The 26100-nt window shown below is 35.5% G+C and overlaps 1 protein-coding gene across 1 annotated transcript in view; it reads left to right on the top strand.

Moving 5' to 3' along the window:
• The window catches only part of OLFML3 (olfactomedin like 3), a 77481-nt gene extending 52061 nt beyond the window's left edge, over positions 1 to 25420 (top strand). The window contains exon 3 of the mRNA XM_044072899.1: positions 21676 to 25420. Coding sequence (XP_043928834.1) covers positions 21676 to 22460 — 785 coding nt within the window. The 3' untranslated portion in view covers positions 22461 to 25420. The remainder of the gene's footprint in view (positions 1 to 21675) is intronic.
• Positions 25421 to 26100: the final 680 nt, after the last annotated feature.

The following is a 26100-nucleotide window of genomic DNA, read 5'->3' as shown; positions in this document are numbered from 1 at the left end:
GTTTTAGCCTTAAACTGTTGGTTGACAACTGCAGCATTAATATCTTCTGTTCTATAAGTACAAGCACTTTTTTGATAATATCATGTTATTTCTGAAGAGTCCAGGCAGCTTGAACACCTGTCTTTACAATTACCAACAAAATAATCATCACCCTTAAATTATTGTTGTTGACTAACCCGGTAGCTGCAAACTCATCATTTCTAAGCAAAAGTGTGAATCCTAGTTGCAAAGACCGCATCATGATGGTGATGGTATATGTGGGAGGGTGTTCAAACATTGCAGTGGAATTACATATGAGTACCATCACTACAGAAGTTGTTATATATGCAACACCGGGTAATGTAAACTAAACAAATTTCCAGCTGGAAAAGTGAACAAAGCCACACTTTAGAAGCTTCAATCACTTGGCTGTGACTTCTAAGTACAGCTTTTAAATTGTGCTAAAGAGTAGAAGGTGCTGTATTTGACTGCCTGCTTTGTGCTGCATTCCTTGCTGTGCAGTCCTACTGGATTGCCCAGTTCATTTGGGATTTGTCCTTACTACAAATCTGAAAGACAGCAGGGGAGTATGAGATTATATTGAATCCAATGCCACTTTTAAAGTGCATTTACTGCTAATCTGTTTTTTTCTTTTAAACAAGAAACGTCTTTATTAAATTATAACATATGACATAGGCAATCATGCATTTACATAAATGAAAACAAACCATATTGACATAATTGTAATTGTAAACATTATACATAATTTATAATCTCTCCAGTCATTGGCAGTCAAACATTACATAGTTCATTTAAATCCTACCTTCTTTTAAGCCTTATTTCTTCTCTACATGTATTGTTCACACAATTCACATTTTTCCTGTGTAATTTGATATTTGAAGTCTACTTGGAGTATAAGAATACCGTGTAAACACTTCCAAGCAAAGATCCTAAATCTTCTACACTTTGTTGCTATTTGAGAAACATACATATATATCACATTGTTTCTTTGTGAATTGCTTATCCAGTCTTTCTTTGCAATCCTTTCTAACCTCCTTCGATTGATTCTTATAGTTATCATACAATGTTTTGTATGCTGTATTAATTATTTTTTTAACAGCAGCTTCTGGTCTTTTGCTTAAGATCCCCTTATTCCTTCCTCTTTGCCTATACTCTGATAGCAGTCCTTGAAAGGGAAGCCAGTCTTTACCCTGCCCAAATAAATTCTTGGCCTCTTCATATTCTATTACATTTCCCTCTCTAATTATTTGCTCCCAATACCTTGGTTCTTTTATCAGTTTTCTCTAATAAATTCCAGCCCCCTCTTGCCTATTGCCTGTATCCCTAATCACAGTCATCCCTGTTGGCAGAATCTCTTCATTCCCATGTTGGCTTAGTTCTTAGAATACTTTCTGCTACTTTATGAATATTATATTCTGTATGGTTATTGTTATTTTCCTTAAGGATCTGCATCGAAAATCTCAGTCTCTCCTTGTTTCTTGTGCTTCCCCCGTTTCCTCATCATTTCTTTTCACTTTGAATTATAGATTTCTATGTGTGCTGTGTACAGGAGCCGTAACTGTGTATCTCTAAAATACCTTTTCAAATCAGGTAATCCCAAACCATCTTGTTCTATTGGAAGGATTAGCTTATTTTACTTGACTCCTGCCATCTTCCCCTTCCAGACAAAATCCTTGAACTCTTTATTAATTGCTATCCACAGTTTCTTCTCTGATTGATAAAAATATGCCTGAGCTGTGTATAAAACTAAGGGGACTAAAAACATTTTGACTGCTTGTATCTTGCTGTCTATATCCATAAAACAAAGCTTACACTTTCTCAGTTTTTGTATTATCTTTTTATTCTCTTCCCACATATCCTTAGCTGCCATAACAAAGTCCTTTTTAAACCCATGACCCTAAGTACTTCATTTTATCGTGTCCCCATAAATATGGGTATTGCTGAACCAATTTGTACGTGGGTACATAGTTTACAGTTATTGCCTTTGTTTTATCCTCATTAATTCTGTATCCTGAAAAGACTTGAAAGTGTTTCCAAATGTTCCACAACACTGAAATGTCCTTTTCTGGTTTTATTAGATATAAAATAATAGCATCTGCAAATAAAGCCAGCTTTTCTTGAATACCACTCCAATTATATCCTTGAATTTCTGAGTCCCTTATTTTCTTTGTCAATGGTATTAAATATGACAGAAATAATGAAGGGGAAAGAGGATACTTCTTCCTGGTTCCTCTGCTCAAATAGAACTTACCAGAGAGGAACCCACCCACTTTTAATTTTCACCGCTGATCCTTTATATATCCTTCTAATCAATCTTACAATTTTATCAGGGAATACAAATGCTTTCATTGCCCTGCTCATAAACTCCAAGCTTACTTTATCAAATGCTTTCTCCACATCAAGACCCACCAACAACAGTGGTATTTTCTTGCATTCTGCTTCCTTTTGGATGATCATTGTTCTATTAAAATTGTCATATGTTTGCCTTCCCTCCACAAAACCACATTGATCCATATCACTCAATGTTGGCATCACCTTTGCCATTCTTTTAGCCATTATAAATATAAACACTTTATAATCATGGTTTAGAATTGAAATGGGTCTATATGAAGCTGGATCTGATGGGTCTTTACCATCTTTAGTATTACAGCCACCGCAGCTTTCTTCCAGGATGTTGGTGATTCTCCTCCTTTTAAAATACTGTTAAACAAAGCCTTCCATATCTTTATCAGTTTCTTCCCTCCTAGCTTCCAAACTTTCCCAGCAATACCATCTATTCCTGGAGACTTCCCTGTAGATTGATTATACATCACCGTTTGTATTTCATCTCCTCCTATCCTGACTTTTAGTAATTGAGCCTTATCTTCCTCTAACCTTGGCATATTTAATTATTCCATAAACATTTCCATTTGTACATTTACTTGATTTCCAAATTTCTCTGCTTTATACAAATTTTCATAAAATTTCCTAGATATTTCTAATTCCTCTACAGGATCTTGGGTTACCTTCCTTATTATAGGGTCTCTAAGCTTGGTGACAACCCTTTCTACTTTCTTTTGCCTGAGTTGTTTTGCTAAAAGTTTTGTGCTCTGGAGTTATTATCAAAAACAACTGCTTAACAGCAGTCTTTCTAAACTCTTGCATATTATTGAGTTAGTCCTTTATTTTCTCTTTAACACTCTGCAATTGCTTCTCTTCTTGCTCTGTGTGATTCCTCCTACTCTGCGATACTTTAACCTTTGTCAGTCCCTCTAAATAATTCTTGTTACTTCTTAACCATATCTCTCTTTCTTTTATTTCTACCCTATTTTAAACTCCACATTAATATTATTCCACTTCCTAGCTATATTTTCAGAAGAAATGTTTATCTTTCCTAATAACCCAGGAATAATTTTCACTACCCACCTTAAAAGTCCTGCCTTTTTCACAGATAGCACCAATGTCTCATTTTTATTTCATTACCCTGCATTTTTATTTTAGTTATTATTGGCATGGGATGTCAAATAGTTATTGGATGCATATCAAAACTTTCAATTAAATGTACATATTCCTGTGAAATATAATAATACTTAAATTTGCTTCAAACTCCTAATATTGAATTCACATCTTCCATGCCAAATATTTTCATAACTTTCTTCAAACTTCTACCTTCTTTTTTATATTTCCCTTCTGGAACCCACAGAGACATCCTCACTGCTGCAAATCAAATCTTAGTCCCCACCTATAAGTAATATTCCTTGCTGAAAGCTGATTATTTCTCCCAGAATTTCTTAAGCTCCAGTATAGCAGTTTTAGGTGAAATATAACTACATGCCAGTGTAATCCTCCTCCCTTGCCAGTAGCCCATTAGTACTACACATCTACCATTATTATCTTGTTTACTTATATCACTATTGAAGTTCCTCTTAGAATTTATTCCCCTTTTCCTTAGTTCCAGATGTTCCACTGACTCACCATCCTGAAATCCATTCTTTATCAAGTTTACAGGCTCAGTTCATTCAAAATGTGTCTCCTGTAACATAACTATTCGCATTCTGCAGTTTTTTTAATATAGTTCACAACTTTTCCTTTTTTGTATATATCTATAAGATCATTCACATTTAAAGATAATATACAAGATACTCACTAATCCAGCCCTGATGAAGCTGCTACACACCCACAAGTGAAATACCACAAGGGTCACCTGATCTAGGGATCTAAACTTAGCAACTCAAACAAAACATGCTGGAGCAACAGATACATGTCTCAGAGACCGACCCTTTTTTGGAACAGGCTTCCTATTCATATTAAGCAGAGCCATTCCCTAGCCCTCTTCAAATGCAGTTTGAATCAATGGATGGGGAATCACAAATTCACACATGGGCTAATGCCTATGTCCCTTATGGACAGGGTCAATCTGTAAGATAATCAATGCACAGGAACAAATCCATGTTATCCTCTTGCCCGTAGGGCCATATATTGAGTAAAATGTGGTTATATTGGCTAGGCTTGTAAGGGTCTTTAAGCCATTAGCCTGGTAATCTCCTATGAGGAAAGTGTCATTATGTTAAGAAGTTATTATTCCCACCTGTTATATGTAACTGCTTTTTTTCAAATGTTTAGTTTCAGCTTTTGTGCTATATGCATACACTAATGTTTGGTAGGTTGATCTTTTATACAGGTGTTTATTGTCATATCCATTGGAACCTCTGTCACATCTTACAAAACCTTTTGTTTTACTGAAAGCCCTCAAACAACAACAACAAAAAAAAAAAACAAAACAAAACACTAGAACACCCCTAAAAACGAATAACTTAATACTAACACACACAACTATGTACATCTTCAAATATTGATGTTTATCCCTCTGAAAAGAAACAATTCTTCCAGACTGACAGCCACACTCACAAACTTGGATTAACCTGTAAGGAAAGTTGTCCATGCTAAGATGCATGTGTATGGTACAACCTGTGCTTCTACTTCGGCTAAGTGGTTTCTGTTTTTTGTCTTATTTTTATTCCTCTCCCAGATTAGAAAAAAATGCTTGAATGCTTTCATAAAACATTATCTTCTACCTATTGAAAGAAAGTTTTATTGCCCCTTATCATATTGTTTCCATAGATACATGAGAACCTGAAACACATTTGCCTCTACTACAAGCACTCATTTATTTGCTAGAGAAACATTTTTTATTATATTTAGTGTTCTCTTTTATTTATTTGCTTCCCCTTAAAACTTGTTACTAGAGCAAGTCAAGGGCCTTAATCTTGTCATTCCCCTATGTGATAGTAAGAAAAAGCATATCAGTTTTTCTTGTCTCATGCTCTTTTGTCCAGACTTTTCTTCTCTTTTTCCATTGCAGTTCCTGCATTTCTTAAAACTGAACAAGAAGAAAGAAAGAAAGAAAGAAGGGAACCAAGAGGCATCTGTTTAGATTAGTATGCCTATTACACTTGAAAATAACTGAGAAAGCTTTACTTTATAGCATGCAGGTTAGACCATGCATTATAAAAATACTACTGTTAAGGACAACATTTTGTTTTACTTACAGTTAACTTTTTTCTTTCTCTTCCCCTCTCCTAAATGCTCTTCCAAACATTAATGCCATGAAGTAAGCCATACACTTTAGAGTCCCTTACAAGTTTAACAAAGTCATAGACGTTCAATATTTCCAAGTTTTCTTGTTCTGTCATGTTTCACAAATATAATTATTGCTTTGTAATCCAACATTGATTTGTCAGCTTCAGAGTTGCTGGTTTTCTTCCCGTTGATCTCCATCTCCCAAATCCAGTCTCTGCTTCATTTCCAAACTACTTCTGGTTCTTCTAGTCAACTCTTGTGCTTCTTTATGTCTTTCAAGTGTTTTCCTTTAAAACATTGTAACAAGTTTCACTGGCACAGTGTCTCTATGGGCTTTATTACCAGAAGAACAAGAAGCAGAATATCCTCCTTTTTGATAGCTCACTTTTTGTTGGACAAACTTATATATTCCCTCTTTAGCATGTTCTACATCAAAAAATGATTTTGACCCTCCATGAAAGAATATTCTGAAAATAGCTGGATATCACAGATTGAATCTCATGTCTGCTTCTTGACATTCCCTGATTACTGGAATAAATTTACTCATCTTCTGCCTGGGGTGCAGTGAGTAACCATTTTCCACAAAACCTCTTCTGTCTCCCACTTTTAGTACTTTGACCTTCTGCCACTGTTTTGTCAGAATCAACTCTTTCTCCTAGTAGGATTGCATATTTACTATTAAAGGTCTTGGTTGCTTTTCTCATGGCCAGGTTTGGAGCATACATATGATGTACTCTTTCAATTAACAACTCCTGCTGTTGAATACAAGTCCAACTTCCTAGTTGTGTTTTAATAAAATTAATACAGGCTGTTCCCACCATCTTCTCTGGCACAGCAGAAAATCTCAGGTTTTCCCCCTGCATGCTCTGTCCTCTAACCTTATTATTTTTGAAACATCTCTTCTTGAGCAGTGACATGCTCAGCCAGCCTTTTCTTCAATTCGACCTCTGATTTTGCAGTTTTATCACCTCATCTGAATATGTGTTTAAAGCGTTTTTTCATTTTCCAGCCTTTTGTTATTTGTGTTGATATACTCATTCAAGGTTTCATTTATTTTTAATCAGCTCTGGTACATTTGACTTATTTTTTCCTGTAAATTACTGGAAGTCATGTCTTGCACCAAAGCCGGAGCTTGAACTTTTTGCATAACAGCTGCAGAATTCTTCCCAGTCAATGTTTACTCCTAACCTTTTGTGATTGAGTTTCTTTTTTTTTTTTTTTTGCTGGTATCCAGGCAGTGCACTTACTTATCAGTTACTGAAATTTACCTCAAAAGACAAGTTCACTGGCTGTCTTTTCTGAGCTTCTGGTTTCACACTGAGAAAGCTAAAATGAAGCTGATACTCAGTGTGCAGCCATCTTGGAAGTCCAGAACTAGCTTCATCTTTTTTCATCTACTACCAATCTAACTATGAATTTCCTGTATCTGTATAGGGTCATGTTTTTAATTTCCAGTGTTTTGTTTTTTCCAGAATGTTACACTTTTTATTTTTGCCTGACCCTAAAGCCACACTTGATCTTCAATTTGATGAAGCTTCACAGTGGAGTGAAGGTGTGTAAAGTTATAAAACTGGACCCTCCCTGGAGCCACCCAGGTGGCACCATGATGTATGTTTGTCTTTCTCAAACTGAAAAAAGGTATGATTATATGGTGTGTAGGTGGTACAACCCACCTTCTCTTACCATTAATCTATGCAGATGAGTATATGCTTTATTTACTTTTAAGAGAACATAATACCTGAAATTTCATGCAGAATGGTTAACTGAGAACCAAAATGAAGTTTACAGTGTTGTTGTAAACCCAAATCTATCCTCCCACAAACTAGAAACTGTAGCTTTCACTTGCACAAGCTGACATAAGCCAATAGAAATGGGTTATGAAAAGAGTTTTACATTTAACCTTCATAGTTCAAAACTAGCCCTGCAAACATGGAATAGTCATACAGGAACACAACAGCTACCAAATTTTAAGAAAAAACAACAGTTTATTTATTCAAATGAATTTAAAACAGATTAAGTGCTTTTGTCCTAAAAGTGTAAAGGACTTCGTCAGAATCACAAATCTTAAAAAACACTACTCTTTTATATACAAAACATTTGAAAATCACATGATTCTAGACAAATTAATTAATAAATTAAGCAAACCATTAAATGATTGAAAATCTTTCCAGCCAGTTTCCATTATTTAAAGCAATAGTACCTGCTTACAATAAAATAAAGTGAACAATTCAAGACTGGATATGACAGATACATTAAATAAATAAATAAATAAATTAAAATCAGTAAATAAGTAAATCTTGAATTTGGACAATATATGCATAAGAAAAATACATGTATGCCTTACAATGATATGTCCGTATTTGACTGTGACCATCCAAAAAACTTTTCTTAATCAGTTCTATTAAACTGTGTAAAACAAATATAATATAAAAACAACATACTCTTTGAAGGTAAATGAATATGAAAATAAAAATAAATATAAATGTAAAAGGAACATTGCAAAACAAATTGTACCCTATCTTTAAAGTCTGGCTGCCCTAAGTTTATTGAAACACAATCATTAAGTCCACGGTCTTATCTGACAGTAGTCATTAAACACCATTATTAAGGAATTGCTGAAATTATTATAAACTCTACATGAGTTACCCTAACATATACTTGGTGTGGTAGAGAGGCTAACAGCTTAATAATTATGAAATGGAGTTGGGATGATACTAGGGGAACACAACAGTTACTTTGTGGAAGCAGAACAGTCTCAGTGACACAACAGGTAGCACACTCACTGTTGGTACAAAAGGCTGCAGGCTCTTTCCACACACTAGACAGTTGTATTGCTGCACTCCTGAGTGTGTTAAAATTTGGATGGAGGTCCCATCTTCTTGAGTTGGTGGTAACTCAGGTGGCTGTAGAAGATCCCACAGCACCTAACAAAAAGAGCATGGAAAGTGCCCAGGTGCCCTGGACAAATTTCCTCTAGTAGTATTAATATCACATCTAGTGTCCCCTGCAAAGAAGCCAGTAGTCTTGTGGAACAAATTCAGTCAACAAAAGATAACTAAATGAATAAAAGTATTTCAGACAGTGTCACTGGATCTTGTCATTAAATGACATGTAAATGATGGTGCCAGTAACTCCTGTTTGGCTGCAGCACCACAATTTAACCAATCCATTAGATGTGGCTTTAATTTGCCTAGTAAGTCTATTGGGAACTTTCATCCCTGGCCCCCAGGCTATGATTTCTTTCTTTGTTTGTATAAACAAGAGAAATACTTAACTGTAACCAAGGTCTGATGAAGCCTTATGATAAAAATACTAATCTTGATAGGAAAATGCAGCTGTCTGAAAAAAAACTAAGATCTCTTGTGTCCAGATCCTGATTTAATAGGCTTACTTAGGAAGCAGGGAAGACTAAACAAATCTCTTGTGCTAACAACATTGACTTTTTGCCTTGATTATTTGTTATTCCTGCAGCCATTTTGCCGGAAGGTAGTTGATAAAAGGTTTAAATTAGTGGTTCTTTACTATGTATGTCTAGAATCATAAACTATGCCAAAAGTAATAAGGGGCAGAGTTCAAAATTCAGGAACACTTTTTAAATACTAACAGTAACCACTTAGATGCTCTGTATTAATGTGCATTCTTTGAAGAACCAGAAGCCTGCATCTGTAATTTATTCTGTGAATTTAATAACTTTGGACAAAGTCCAACAGAAAAAATACCAACCAGGTAAAAAACAAATACCACGGCAAAAAGTCCACAGGTACTCAGAACACAACTTTAATTCCAATACGATCAGTCCAGCAATATCAAATTGTAAGTCAAATCAAGCGCTTTCGCCCAGGTTCTTCCAGGCTTTATCAAGATAAAAAATATTCATTTCACTCTACCTTATATACTGCTATTGTGGAACCTTAATTACAACATTTATTCAATTGTTCAATTAAGTAATTTATGAAATTAAAGGTGTATTGTTTAAAAACAATGTTATTTAAAAACTCAAGAAATACATCTTACTTTAATGCTTAATATATTCTAACTGCACCAATCCTAATGTGATTAATAATTATACTTATAAATGTCATACTTCTAAAACCCCTGTATATACATAAAACACTGTTAAAAACAGCCTTCAAACCAAAATGTATTCTCGTAAAAAAGGTGCAAATAACTGGGGTTAGCTGCTGCTAAAACCTGAACAGACCAAAACATGGTGTATGTATAAAAAATATATATACATTTTTATCGCTGATATAATTCTTAAACACAACTTAAAACAAGATGCATACTTAAAACACATATCAGGGGCAGAGTTCTTAACATCTTCATAAGAGCCAATGATGTTATAACTTGGCTCTTCTAAATTTGAGTACACTGCTTAGGCTAATGGTATCGTTAAGCCCTGGTGGTTTAGAGGCATTTAATTTTATTTGCCATAATAGCTCTCTGTAATCCACGGTCGTTTCCCAATCACCTCCCCTTGGGTTAAGTCCCACTTGTTCCAAGACCAGAAATTTTAAACTCATTTCCTTACGGGCTAATGAATGTTTATAAAACGCATTTGATTCTTTCTTCTTGTCAACTTCATATAGGTGTTCATAAACTCTTTTTCTTAAAGATCTTTCAGTTTTGCCAACATAAAATCCAAAACATTGTTGGCAGAACCCAAGATATACCACTCCCTTCGTATTACAATTGAAATGCCCTGGGGAAACAATATTCGTCTTTCTAGATTTCAAATATAGGCCCTTGTTGTTGACCATATAGGGACACTGTTTACATGACTTACATTTAAATGTACCCACTTTAGATTTATTATCATAGACATTACATGCTGTACTCCTTTCTAACAAGTCTTTTAAATTCATGTTCCTTCTTCTCACAAATTGTGGTTCACTCGGAATGGTTTTATTAATGTCCTCATTCATAGATAAAATTGGCCAATATTTACAAATAATGCTTTCAACTTCCAAACTATCATTGTTGGAAGTATGAATGAAAACATTTTCCTTCTTTACTGGATTATTCCATTTAACCCTTATGTACTGTTTGTCAATTTCCCCTAACAGTGGGCCATACTGCTCTGTCCTTTTAGATAACACTTCAGCAGCAAGAGTGTCAAATAAGTGTGTGGGATAACCCTTTTCGAGAAATAATGCCCTAAGGAACTGTGTCTCCTCTTTGAATAAATCATCCTCGCTACACATTCTGGAGGCCCTGATGAGCTGACCTTTGATAATTCCCTTTTTTTGAAATAGTGGATGGCCACTATCAAAATGAAGGAACATGTTTGAATAGGAGTCTTTCCTAAAGATGTTTGATTGAAAGCTGTTTCTTTCAATATTCTTTACCAAGTTAACATCTAAGTAATGGAAATGGTCTGGATGTATTGTGTATGTAAATCTCAAAAAGTCTGTGGTAGAACTGATGTACTGTATGAAATCCTCAAATTCATTTAAGTCTCCTTTCCAAAGAATACAAATATCGTCAAGGTATCGCTGGTAATGTGTAATGTGTGTGGCCCAACTAGATGCAAAAATGTATTTCGATTCCCAATGATGTAAAACAATGTTTGCGTATGCAGATGCACATGGAGTCCCCATGGCCACTCCTCTTTGTTGCCTATAAAGTTCGCCATTAAAAAAGATAAAATTGTTGTTAAGGATCACACTCATAAACTCTACTAATAGTCCTACAATATTGGCACTAAAACCTGCAGAGTTCGTAAGTACTTTGTTCACTGGATCTTGTCATTAAATGACATGCAAATGATGGTGCCAGTAACTCCTGTTTGGCTGCAGCACCACAATTTAAACAATCCATTAGATGTGGCTTTAATTTGCCTAGTAAGTCTATTGGGAACTTCCATCCCTGCCCCCCAGGCTATGATTTCTTTCTTTGTTTGTATAAACAAGAGAAATGCTTAACTGTAACCAAGGTCTGATGAAGCCTTATGATAAAAATACTAATCTTGATAGGAAAATGCAGCTGTCTGAAAAAAAAACTAAGATCTCTTGTGTCCAGATCCTGATTTAATAGGCTTACTTGGGAAGCAAGGAAGACTAAACAAATCTCTTGTGCTAACAACATTGACTTTTTGCCTTGATTATTTGTTATTCCTGAAGCCATTTTGCCGGAAGGTAGTTGATAAAAGGTTTAAATTAGTGGTTCTTTACTATGTATGTCTAGAATCATAAACTATGCCAAAAGTAATAAGGGGCAGAGTTCAAAATTCAGGAACACTTTTTAAATACTAACAGTAACCACTTAGATGCTCTGTATTAATGTGCATTCTTTGAAGAACCAGAAGCCTGCATCTGTAATGTATTCTGTGAATTTAATAACCTTGACCCATTCTTTTCCTACATTATGAGAGAGAGAGAGAGAAAATAAAAGACAGTTGACAGCTATGCTGTAATATCTTTTAAAGTTACTGGTTAATTAATAATGTACTTTGCTTCTAGCTGCTGTTTATGTGGTGCAATAGTCAAATAAAGCTCCTGCTTAACAGCCTCATACATATGAAACTTGTCATAACAAGGTTAGTTTTTCTCAGTTTTGGAGCATAATTAGTACAGCTTATTATTGCATTACCTGATTGTGCAAGGGCTAACCTCCTGACTTAGAAAGAACTCTCACATGGAATGTGACAGAATAAAATAATGTCTCGCTGTGTCTGACTTGGCTACTGGATGTCAAGACAAGTGAAGGCAATGGCATGTATAGGTAATAAAACGGATTTAAAATGGGTAGAATGAAACACTATAACAGTAATGTTTGTCTATATAATTTTTGTTAAACATTTCTTAAAAAGAACACAAACAGATTAATAATGCACCTCCTAATGACATATCTTATTTACACTTATGGTCAAAATGCTAAGTTCTGACTAGATAGCAGTTTTGAATCCTTGCTAACTAACATCCTATTTGAAATGCATTTTATGAAACACTAATCCATTATTAGTTCTATTTACTCCTTTCCCCAACTTCATTCCCATAGTATAAATGAATATACCATGGTTCTTCTTCCCACTGAGTATGGATTTCCAACTGCACACAGTAACTGCTGATAAGGCTAGTAGAATCAAGGCAATCTCCTCAGGTCATTTCACCCAAACTCTATTTTGTAGAAAGTCAGGGCAGCTCCCCATTTCATATACATTTTCCTGAGGCACGTCCCATCTTAGTATCCTCTATTTTCCTCAACAATTTTACTTTTTTCACAACACAACTAACAACTTTAACCCCTGTAATCCCTTTAACCTTGACTCTGTTCTCATTCTGACCATGAAGGATAGTATTACTATAATTTTCATCTACTCTGTAAACCATCTCTATCCCTCTCTGATACTGCAAATATAAAAATTTTGTGCATTTAATACAATCATAGGAATTACAATTAATAACTCACCAATGCACACTCATTATATACTTTTATGCTCTAGAAAAGCAAAACTAGTCAAGCTAGGACTAGATGTGTACATACCTATATTAAGGTTCATCTTGAAGGATGCTAGGGTGTTACTTCATTTTATATATAAAGGCAGTTTGTTCCAGAGATGTGGTTACAATTGGTTAATATACTTCTCCATCCCACATGTTTTATTTAAATACTGATGAAAATGTAATTCCTTAGATCAAGTGTTTGTGGAGCGGCAAGATATCAAGGAGGGTTGGGTCCTTAATTGCACAGAATGGAAGACACAGAACTCCATGTAGAAGTCTATAAGAGACAGAGTACAGGGATAGGGCTTCAATCTTGTCTTGTTAGCTAACAGATTTTAGGCCAAAAAAAGTAGTAGTTTGAACCTCTGGAGCCTTTGTAGCTACATGATTTGTCTGGATAGTTACGTGCCAAACTGGGCACTATACTCTATAAATGGTCTAAATTACATCTGAGTGCAGAAGGATGATAACTTCTCCTACCCCAGCTGAAATGTCTTTACATATATAGGTTGCTAGATAGCATAAGTAGTCAGAAAATTTGTATGTGGTAATTGGAAGAATGATGGTGCCATGATCCCTGACTACCTCTTCAGTATCCCTGACTACCATGTCAGTCTGGAGTTTGGTATTTTATTGTGCTGTAAGTTATAGATGATGGTTGTTTACCAAGTGTGACAGTGGTGCACTTTTCTGCATTTATGTTTAAACCATGTTGTATACACCATTGGTTTGTATTTCTAGTATTTGCTGTATCAGTTCTGTATTAAGGGGTGCTCAAACAATAACACCCAGGTTACAGTTATCAGCAAACTTGGTTGTTCAAAGATCTGCAATTATAGTTTGGAGGTCAGGGGAAGTATATGCCAAAAGGGAGGTGCCCCAGTACTGAGCTGTGACATACATCAATTAAGTACTTGCTTTGTCAAATGGCACGTCTAGTCCTAAGTATGTGAGGTCTTTCAGCCAATTTCCATGTAAGGGTCCACGTTTAAGACTTTGAACTTACTACTAAAATCAGCAAGGAGATAGTATCAAATGTCTTGGCCAGATTTATGTTGTATAGACTGAATGGCTGCTGACCATCCCCTCTGTGATTTTTTCAAGTTAAGTAGACATGCTCTACCCTTGACAAATCCAGTCTGTTGAGGGTGTAGCTGTATGAGATTCTTGATGTTGTAGTTTATGAAATCAGATGTGGTGTGTTCCATGGCTTTGCAAAGTAGGCTAATTAGACTGAGGGGGGTTATAGTTTGATGGGTCTCTGGTATGGTCCTCTTACGAGGAGGAATTACAACAGGTATTTTCAATGTATCAGTGAAATACCCAGTGATTAAGCTTAAACAGGTACAAAAGACTCTGTGAGAGCATGCCTGTCTCTGTTTAATATGAATCCAGGTAAGTTGTCTGGACACATGGAAGTTAGGAGTAATTAGGATATGTTCCTTAAGATTGTTGGAAGGTGTAAGTTACTCAGAGAATTTGTAGAATTTCAGTGATGGTTTCAGTGGTTAATTTAGCACTGAATGTATCTGTAAGCACATTAGCTAGGTGTTTTGGTTCCAAGTGACAGATGCTGTTTTGGATTAGTTCAGAACATTGCTTGGTGTTATTTCTTAATCTTCTGCTGTAGTTAAATCAAGATTTATAATTGTAACAAGCTAGTTTCAATTTGTACTTTGCTTTTACCTTTTTGATAATAGTTTTCAGTTATTTGCTGACCATATTGATAGAGTATTTAATGCGATTAGGTTTAGATTTGTTCTTGGATTTTAGAAGTTTATTTCTTTTATCAAAAAGCTCATTTATGCTGTTAGACCACCAAGGAGGTCTACTTATTACTAATAAATTCTCCATTATATTTTGTTTTAGTGGGGGCTGCTAGAGCTGTACACTTGTGTAGGTGGGAGTAGAACTGTATTGTGTAAGTGGCAGCTGAAGCTGCGTGGAGACTGGTGAAATTGTTAGTAAATTTTGAGATTTCTTTGAGTCTGAGAAAGTTTGTTTGATGTTTTAAAATTCAGAATTGCTCACTGTGCAAATGTTTAAACCTTTAAAGGAGAACTTCAGCAGTCTGTGATTGGAGTTAACCAGAGATTAAGACAGAGGTGGTGCATATGGAGGTGCTATGCTCATAAGATGTCTAGAATATTCCTACCCCAAGTAGACTAGTTTATCATTTCTTCTAGAAAATTATCATTTAATAAGACCAGGAATCTTTGGACATATTCACCTTATGAATTATCTGTGCACCGGTTCATTGATGTATAATTGAAATAACCCATTATGGGTAGTTCTCTGAGTACAATAAGGACATTTCTATGGTGGTCTGGGGCATGAAAAGTGTCCTATAGAAGGCACTAAATTCAAAATTTGTTAGATTTATGGTTTGAGTTCAGTAAGTTCAGTTTGAGTCTTGAGGAATCTGTCTAGAGATGATATGCTTCTTAAAAACATATTGGAATCCCCCTCATGTGTCCCACAGACCTGAATGCATGCAATATGCTGAATCATGGTAAGGACAGAGTAATATCCTTACAATGAAACTAAGTGTCAGTCACCACACAGATGCATCCAAATTGTAGGAGAGATTCAAAATCAGGAAAATTAATACTAACACTTCTGCCATTGAGATATAGTCAGATTTGCAATTTGTTGTACTCTTATAACCTCTGTTGGTATGGGATGTCCATTAGCTGGACTTTGCTACTGTCATAGTGCCTTTTTAGGTAAAGTCTTCATTCAGTAAGTGGAATTCATGGCACAAAAGGTGCAGGCCATGTCTTGCAAAGCAAGTTGGGCAGTCTTCCATCTTATACCGGGTCAACACATACTGGACACCCCAATAACATCAATTTTAAGTCAATTGTTAAATTCTTACCTTTTATTTTTATTCAGGCATAATTCTTGGTGAGGCAGGATTCCACTCAGGACCAGATTCTTACCTGCATTTGATGCTTGATTCATGAGATGTAACATCTCTCTATGCATGCCCCTCATGGCTGCATTTCACAAGTCATTCATACCACCATGGGGTTAAGGTAGGCTGTATTCACATTTACCCAGTGTGAGGGACAAACGAGCTGTCATAACTTCATGAATCCTAGTGATGTTGAAACAACTAAATGTCATCCTGTCCTTGTCCATCTTTGTAGGGATGACGTTTGTGTGCTTGACAGTGGAATTGCTAGCTACCAGAATATTAAGATACTTGCATCTCTATCAAATTGTATCAGCCATTTCTAATAATAGTTAATTTTCTGTGAACTTTAGGCAGTTCCTACACTGCTGGCATGAGGCTGGCATCAGAAGGGATACAAATTGAGTTGTCTTTTACATTGGCTAGATGCATCTGTTTCTTACAGTGCATGAAGTGCCACAAACTATAGGAGCAAGGGGATCTTAAGGAAAAAGGTCTCACAGCTGCTCAGGTGGTGTAGAGAGATAAAGCCCTGACTATGGCCCAGTCAACCTGGGTTCAATTAGCAGCTTGCATGACTGATGGACTGGTAGGGAGGGATGGATGTTCATCTCAGACACTCCCTTGGGGAGGTTATGTTAAAAGAGGACAGTCACCCTTGAATGTAAAAGTGATGTACATGGGTGATGAATAGGGAAGTGGGCATGGCTAATAAAGAATGTCTCTGGATGGAAACAGAGATGACCAAGTCCCCAGGATGGCCTTAAGATTCATGACTGATCCAAGAGATACCACAAGACGTCTACCATGTAGGCATGGACATGGGGCACTGGGGGTTGGGCTGGTATTATGAAGTCCCAATGAACCAAAAAGTCACACAACAAAGGGGGATTTAAGTATGGCAAGAGTGCTAATAGTATGTCCAGTACTTAAACATCAACTGTAACATTAAGCCATGGACTGATGATGATTATAACTTGGGGAATGAAACAGTTTAATGTCAAGGACTTGTGTCTGTTGAGTGCACTGCACACCATTTCTGAAATAAAATACAGAGGCACACGTCTCTACAAGTTAAACAGTTAACATAAAGCCAGTTAATGCAGCTTCAATTGTTTTAGGGCAACAGTTCGCCTGGAATCCCAGCTGAGTATCTGCTTTCTCAGAGCATTACTATGTTCCCAGTAACAACACAAAATAATATGCAGTTGAATAAAGATGTGTGGCAGTAGCTTTCAATATTTATATAATAAATAAGAATAAAAATTCTACTTCCCAGGTGTGATTGTAAATTGATAGAACGGGCTGGATCCATGTATTTATTTAAGTCTGTTTACTATGGTAGTACATTTATTGTAATGAACTAATTTCAGGCACAGCTCAGGTGACTGCAGTCATAATAATACAGGAAACAACTCCATAGTTAGAAAACTTATACAGATATGTATAAAAAAGGCTGGAAATTAGAATTATTCTATCTGGAAACTATTAATGGAAGAACAAGCTTCAGCTATACTCTGTTGACGTTTCTATAATGTCTGACATGACTGCTCATTTAAAAATCCATCATAGTTATAAGGCCCAGATAGGTATGCAGCAGCTCTGTGTTGCTCAACCAATGGAGTGCAGAGGTATGCAGATCTCTAGAATTACCCCTCTAAGATAAGCATTATTGACAGTTATAGAACTTACAATATTGGGATCCTGGGTGGTCTGTTATTTCCCTGTGATGCCTCTAATAAACTCCTTGTCAGATATTATTTCTTACCTAATACCAACTTGAAAGGCTACTCTCAGATGAAAAGGTAACATTTAGTATTATATTCCATTCCCCAAGTGTACTGCCCCTTACTAATATATGGAAATTAGAATTATTCTGATTGGAAAACAGTTAAGGGAAACACAAGCCTTATCTGTACTCTGTTGATGTTTACACAATGTCAGACATGGCTGCTCATTTAAGTCTTGCATTACATTTGTCTGATGGCAGGAGGAGGTAATAAACCTTTCTAGTCTATCCTTTAAGTACATTTAACATTCTGCCCCCCTTTATTCCAGTTTCCCTCCTCACTCTTTCTCTACTTGCTCCATGTCCTGTGGAATGCTTCAGTGAATTCCCTTTAAACCAACCATTCCAGTAGTCTGTTCCAAGAGCCCACTCCCATCTCTGTAAGGAAGAACTTTCTCAAAATCAGGGAGTAGTTAGTCACTGCAATCTGCTGCCCGAGTTCCCTCCATCCTGATCTGTCCTTCCAGTACAGGATGACCCCTTCACATCTCTGTGATATGACCTTGTGCACCATTTCTATGCCCCTCATCTCTTCGAGTCTCTTATGAGAAGAGATCCAGACCTTCTAGCCGTACTTGATTTCTACTCTATTCAGTTTTATTTGTGGAGGGCATGCATTGATTCAGTGAGAGATCTACATCAAGTATAGGCCAGGATCAAACTTTGCATGAACTAAGTATTTTAGACTCAAAGATAAATTAAAGTGTTCTAAAAACAGCAAAAACGTTCTTAGAAATGTAAAAAGGTAAAGCTGTAATAAACTGAAGATGAGATTAGGTACACTTTCTCCAGTATAAATGTAGGTAACATTATTATAGCATGTACTTGAACCTTTTTGGGGAGGACATAAAGGAGCTGTGTTGCCAGGTGTGGAACAGAAATAATAATAATAATAACAATAATAATAATAATAATAATGATAATAATAATGATAATAATAATAACAATAATAATAATAATAATAACAATAATAATAATAACAACAATAATAATAATAATAACAATAATAACAATAACAATAATAATAATAATAATAATAATAATAATAATAATAATAATAATAATAACAATAATAATAATAATAATAATAGATTATTTTGATTCCTGTGCTGTCATGAGGATAACAAGATGGAAGAGAAGGGGACAGAAAGAGGCTGAAAAGGAATGTGCTGAAAAGGCAGAGTGTTCAGATTATTTTAGAGACTATGAAGCAGTGGAATTTTGAGCGCAGGTCATATCTTTTGCACTACATCCCACCCCTTTCTACCCCATTAACTCATGTGTTCCCCCAAGGGTTGCAACTCAAGTACCAGGAGTACCATTGTCACCTGCAGTGGGCATTACTGATTTTGTGCCCGAAGTTGTACCAGTTTTCCCTATGCATGTCCATAATAACCCAAGGGGTGGTCATTTAATGGGTATTTCTGAGGACATGTTGCCCACTTCTTTATGTGACATACCCTTTAGAAAGCCCTGCCCACCTTTGCATGCAGATGCATCTTCCATGTCTGTTGCCCCCACTGTGGAATGGGTATGTATGCACCCCAGAATTACATCTGAAATCCTCCCCATGGGAGAGGTGAGCAGGCAGTTTTCTCATCATTTCTGTCCCTTTCTCGGCCTTGTCTTCAGCACTAGGACCACTAACTAATTCTATGATGTCTGGATCATATTTAGGCCTTTGCCCTTCTAATGCTCTACACGTGTATTACTGAAGTAACGGAACCGAATAAATAAAGCTTTTTTTTATTTTTACTTTATCCATTTGTACCTGATACTCCCTAGGTGTTGCTTAGGAAGCTTTACTTTCAAATTTTGTCTTAGCACACTATCTCATAGGCTAATTTCCATGTCGTGTTCTAGACACCCTTATTCTAAATTAAGCTTTTAACATTACTTGTCCTTAATCAATTTTTTCTTCTGGTACCACATGAATTACTAACGTTACAAAATAAAAACATAAATAATTTATGTTTTTTGAAAATACAAATCAACAATTCAGAGGTATGAAATCATGGAGTCTGCTTAATAATTAAAATGTTTCAGAACAAAAATCTAGTAACTATCAGAATAACAATAATTATAACATAAATGCCTTCAAAATCATTTGGACTCACTTTTCACAGGGCACTTACACTTTATATCATGTCTTAAAATTGATACTCACTGCAATTTGCAGCGAGTAGGCAGCTTGATTACAATACTTGCATCAACAAAATCAGTCACAGAAAATGCCAGATTTCAGAGTGCATAATAACATATTTAAATCAACATGTCTCAGATGTACCGCTCTTAAATAGAAGAGAGACAAAAATGCTTTTCACAGTTGGAGACAAATGATGGCTTTGATACAATTTGGTAATGAGTTTACACATGTCAAATGGGAGGGTTTCTCATAGAGTTTTCAGCAAACAGGCAGGAAGGAGGACCGGATAGAAATCAATTGTCATTTCTCAAAGAAATGTTTGTGTGTAAAAGATAAAATAAACAACTCTGGGCTAATTATTGGCTTGAAACAAAATGTAGCATTAAGATGCATAAGAAAACAGAAACACTACTGTGCAACTATCAGAGCATGAAAAATCTCAGACTGAAGAAATAATAGCTTACACAGTTTATAAGAACGCTCAAACCGGATGCAGGTATATTAGGGGGCAGAAGCATTCATGAACCTGACATTGAGGTCTGAGGCTGGAGACAGGGAGAAGAATGTGATGGGCATGAAAAAGGAAAAAAAACTGCACTTTCTGCATCAGCTAGATGGGCACATAAACTTTCATACAGATATAGAAGCAAGGGAGCTTAGCTTTAGAGAACCTGGGAGAAGCTTCTAGTGGGGTGACTTGTCTTTAAAGGTGAATTGCTACAGACGTGGAGAGTAGTACTTTGAAAAACACACACGATTTTACAATAAGGTTGAAACACAGTGAGTTAGTCAGCAAAACTGGAGTAGTGTTTAAATGTTTACCAAAAGATTTAATAAAGAAAATATTATAGAAAAGCATTTGGCAAGACAAAGACCTTGGAGGAGCCCACCATGGGATGGGAAGTGCTAACTTTGGAAAATTTGGGGATGAGACTGAAAGCAGTTAAGTGAAATGATATGGAATGCAGTAGGGAGGGTGGGTTTTCAGACTGGAAAGTAATGTATTTGGGTCTATGGTGAGGGACAAAAGGGTGCAGTTATCTTTCTATAGACAGTTAATGCTAAGATAGTGCTCTTTGTTATAGATTTTATATCCCAGCTAGCATATAGGCAAGATTAGACAGTGTGGCACAAAGTGAATACAATAGTAGAAACTAGAACAACAAAGCAAAAGTAAGTACTGGACAGAGAATAAGGGAAATAAAGGAGACAAAGCAGAAAGTCAAGTCAGCAAAAACAACACTGTTCATTTGGTAAACAGGATGATTGGCAACAAGCATTCATCATTAGCAGCAGATGTAAAGATGCTCCTGAAGTGATATCAGGACATACTTTTCTGGTAGCATGATGAAACTATGGTGCCATCTTTCTGAAAGCTATCTAATATTGCACTGTGTACAGACATTTATGGAAGTGTTACAATAGTAAAAGGCTGTTCCAGTGGGATGTAGAAAGCAGCAGCGTACATAATGTTGGGTACTCCTGTCAACTTTTCTTTCTAGTCCTGTCTTTGCTTTTGGAAATACTAGTTGGGCTGCTTAATATAGAATGTTTGAGGTCATTTTGTAAAATGTAAAATTCTTGCCTATTATATGGGCTGTGTAGAATTTTCTGAAACAAAAGGTGTGTTACATTTTTTTCATTTTTGAAATTGTCTTCTCTGAGAATGTACTCATTCTCTTAATCCATTCTGTTGTCCAAGACGGCCTTTTGGTTATTGCTGTCTAGACACATCATTTTGCTTAATGTTACTTAAATAGACCATAATGATAGTAACTCTAAAATGAAGATTTTATGTTTCCTTTTTATTAATTTCCAGATTGCAGAGACATGATTTCTCACATCAAGTCAATGAAAATCCTTAAAAAGATGAAGACCTCTACTGGTCTGTGGACTAAGGACCCTCTTGCAAATTCTGACAAGGTCTACATCTTCAGTGGCACTGCTAATGACACTCTGTATGAATTTGCAAGTATTAGAGATTTTTCAGTTTCCTCCCATAATCGAAAAGCAGTGTCAATCACCCTCCCTTATCCATGGAAGGGCACAGGTCATGTTGTTTATGGTGGTTTCTTGTATTACATAAAAGAGGGAACTGAGTTTCACATCATTAAATTTGACCTGAAGAACCACACGGTTACTGATAGTGCTGTCTTTCCAGCTGAAGAACAGATTCCTGCTTACAGTCTGTCACCGTTTAATTATATTGACCTAGCTGCTGATGAAGAGGGATTGTGGGCTATTTTTGCCACCAAGGAAAATGAACAAAACTTATGTCTAGCTAAGATGGATCCTAAGACTCTTGATGTTGAACAGATGTGGGATACTCCATGCCGCAGGGAAAATGCAGAAAGTGCTTTTGTTGCTTGTGGGATACTCTATGTGGTGTATAATACCAGACTTCCCAGTCGCTCACGCATTCAGTGTGCATTTGACGTCAGTGACAGTCTCACTCCTGAGGAAGTCCCTTTAATCTACTTCCCAAAGAGATATGGGTCTCATTCCAGCATGAAATATAATCCAAAAGAAAAGTACATCTCTGCTTGGGATGAAGGTTACCAAATTATATACAGACTAGTCATGAAGAGTAAACTTGTGGTGTGAGAAACTTTGTCTGATTTTATATCATACAATGTGGTCACTATACAGACTCTAAATCCCCAATTGAAAATATACTATTTTTCTTGAGTAAATTACTGCAGTTACTATGTGTTGTGCAGCAGAGTCAAATATAATTATCCATGGTAAATGATTTGCAGTGAGTCATATTTTTTTTTTACTTCATTTACATAATGTACTTCAAAAACTACAATAAAAGCTATACTTTTTTTTAGTTAACAGTTATAATTATATTCAATAGCATTTTTTTGTGTGCCATTCAGAGTTTGATTTCTGTCAAAATGACTGATATTTGTGAAGTTACAGCGACCACTTCCTTTTAATCATCCCACTGTTCTATCAAGTGGCATATGCCAATTTGGAAATGTTTCAAAAACATTTATTTCTGACATGCCAGTGACTTTATTCTATTCCAGCATATAGCAAAGCTTGCATTATGACATTAAAGTTGTCATTTCATTAAAGCATAATCCAGTGTAATTCATTAGTTCTATATTTCATTTCTAGATTCACCATATTTCAGAAAACCAGGTAATGTACACTGGCTTGCTGGACCTGCCTTATTTTCATTTTTGACACCCCTGTCATACTTCAAGAGGACTGACATCCAAACTTGAGAGAGTGGTTCAAATATCATATAAGACTGAAACTAAGGAGTGATTTGCAGGAGCATTTAAATATGTTATAACAGAATACAGATAAAATCAAGACAGAGTGATAACAGAATACAGATAAAACCAAGACAGAGTGATAACAGAATGCAGATAAAACCAAGACAGAGTGATAACAGAATACAGATAAAACCAAGACAGAGTGATAACAGAATGCAGATAAAACCAAGACAGAGTGATAACAGAATGCAGATAAAACCAAGACAGAGTGATAACAGAATACAGATAAAACCAAGACAGAGTGATAACAGAATGCAGATAAAACCAAGACAGTGATAACAGAATACAGATAAAACCAAGACAGAGTGATAACAGAATGCAGATAAAACCAAAACAGAGTGATAACAGAATACAGATAAAACCAAGACAGAGTGATAACAAAATACAGATAAAACCAAGACAGAGTGATAACAGAATGCAGATAAAACCAAGACAAGATGATTTTTTAACGATTGAGTATTATCGTTATCAGTACAACTTAGTACATGCTAAGTGCGCAGTTACTTATTGTTTCAAATGAGAATGAAACTATGGACATTTTTCATTTTTCCTGCACAATATATTTTTGTGGGATCTGAACCATTTCAACATTGATTAAAGCAACAGATTTTATAGAATTCGCCATTGAAATGTGAACACTTGATATACATGACTAGTATTTCTTTTTCATATATTTTAACTTACTGTATTGACCTGTGTGCTAGTTGGTAAGCATTATTGTGAATGTACTTTTATGCCATTTATTTAAACATATTAAATAATAATCAAATCAGCATGTTGGCCAGAAGCTGAACTTGATCTTCTGCTTAATTAACAAATTGTAGCTAATAAAAATTATATTTAATTATCTTAATCAATGTAGATATTAGACTTAATTCAAAGACAAAAAAATGGAAATATCCATTTCTTGGCAAAAAACATGTTGTCTGGCCTTTTCAGACAGCTAAAGTGATTCTAGCAAGAATTACTTAGCTAGCAATGGAACTTGGCGATCCATTTATACAGAGAACAGTTCTTTTCTGAACAAAAAGTCAGAAATAGTCTATACAAATATATCTGTAACCTTTGAAAATCAGTTTAGTAAACAATAACGACTGATTTTGAAAAAAAAAAAAACATATACTTTTTCCCTAAACTGGCATTCTCCAGTTATAAAATAAAATGATGCAAACATCAATCTTTTTATGATAATTGGGTAAGTACAACCAACTTATTGCACACTGGAGAGCTGCGGGTGTATAAAATCCCCCAATGGATAATTACAGATGTGTTAATCTGAGTAACAAGTAATAGTACCTAATAAGCTGACACTGACCTTGTATTTGTGACATTTTTAACAACAAAAAGTGACTTGCCAGGTATTAACAGGTTTTACTTGTATTTTCATTGCAGTTATGTTAAGGATCTCGAAAAACAACTATCCCACTGTACACAGAACCATCCTAGATATGTCTTATAGTACATTGCAGAATATGGTAACATACTAAGCTGGCACTCTTTTTAAAACATCAACAATAACTGTTTATTCATTCACTCATTGCTATTTTAAGACATTTCAAGGTTGCAGGAAAGAGAGTCCACCCCAGCATTATCTGAGTGCACAGCAGAAGAACTAATTCAGGGTTCCAGTTCAAAACCGAATGTATGCACCCACTCACTGTCACATGGCAGGCACAACGGTGAGTGATTTGAGACATCACCAGGTCAGTGACAGCATGTCTTTGCAACACGAGAGGAAAGCAGAGTACCTGGTAAAAATCAGTTGACACAGTGAGAACATGCAGATTCTAAATGGAATGCATCCCGCCAAGAACCAGAACCAAGTGCTGCAAGGATGCAATGCTAACCAGGCACTGCTCTACTGCACTGTAGCTGTTTATGTAAGGCACTTGCTGTATCAAACAAACTGATCGTGCAGTACTTCTTAAATGAAATTTGTTACCTCTGAAAAGTATCTGATTTAATGTTAATGACTTATAATTTCATTTATTGCTCCATAGCTGTTCACGTATTGTAAAACATTTAGTACCCTATATCTAATCAAAATATGGCAAATAATGATATGCTGGTCATATGTTTTTAATATATTTTCCTAGAATGTCCTGCTTATGATGTGTATGTACATTGCCATTAAAATATATTTTTAGGTATGAATTACTTCATTAGAAATGTAAATTTTCATGAAACAATGCTTTTGTTTTACTGTGGGAATATCACAAGTTCAGTATTACAAGCTCTGTTGCTTCTGTTCTGAATAAAATACTATCATTTCAATTGTAGTTTCTCCTTTGCTTCCAAAACTGTAGATTTATTATACTATATTTCATAGTCTTTTGTAAATCACAGATTAAAATAGGGATGGAAAAACTGTGCATTACATAATATAGTAACATATTTAACAAGAAATTCAAAGTATTAAGCAAGGCATTTAATAATGTTTATTTAGAGCTGAACTTTCTCCTGTGTACATGTTGCAGTCCGAGGTCTATCTGCTTATTTTACTTATTCTAACTGGATGCTACAGTCTTTTTGGTATGATATGTTGAAGATGTAGAATATGTTCCTGCACATGATTTATTTATCTGATCATTAGTTTCCATCTTTACACATCTTACTTTCCTGTAGTTACCTGTGGCCGTATCTTCTATGGTTTCCCCAAGGCTGAAAAATCTGAGGGTAAAATACATGAGTAAAAGCTGCTTAAAAGTTCATTTATTTACCTCTGCTTTAACCGAAATATTGCTCTAATAAATAACATTTGCTTTCCATGATACCCAAAACAGTGTAAATGAATCATACCACTTACTTTTATAATGCATCTTGGTGGAAATGATAGAAATATGTTTTCATTCATTCATATTGCCACAAGCTATTTAGAGGATAGCATATATAGCAGAAGTAATAAAATATTACTGTGAGAAAATATCCTTTATGAAGTGTGATAGGGTTTTGGA

The sequence above is a fragment of the Protopterus annectens genome, chromosome 5.part1, assembly GCF_019279795.1.
Source record: "Protopterus annectens isolate FY-2018-M chromosome 5.part1, PAN1.0, whole genome shotgun sequence".
NCBI classification, from domain to species: domain Eukaryota; kingdom Metazoa; phylum Chordata; order Ceratodontiformes; family Protopteridae; genus Protopterus; species Protopterus annectens.
Note: the sequence above shows the minus strand (reverse complement) of the source record. Positions and strands in the feature narration are given on the sequence as shown.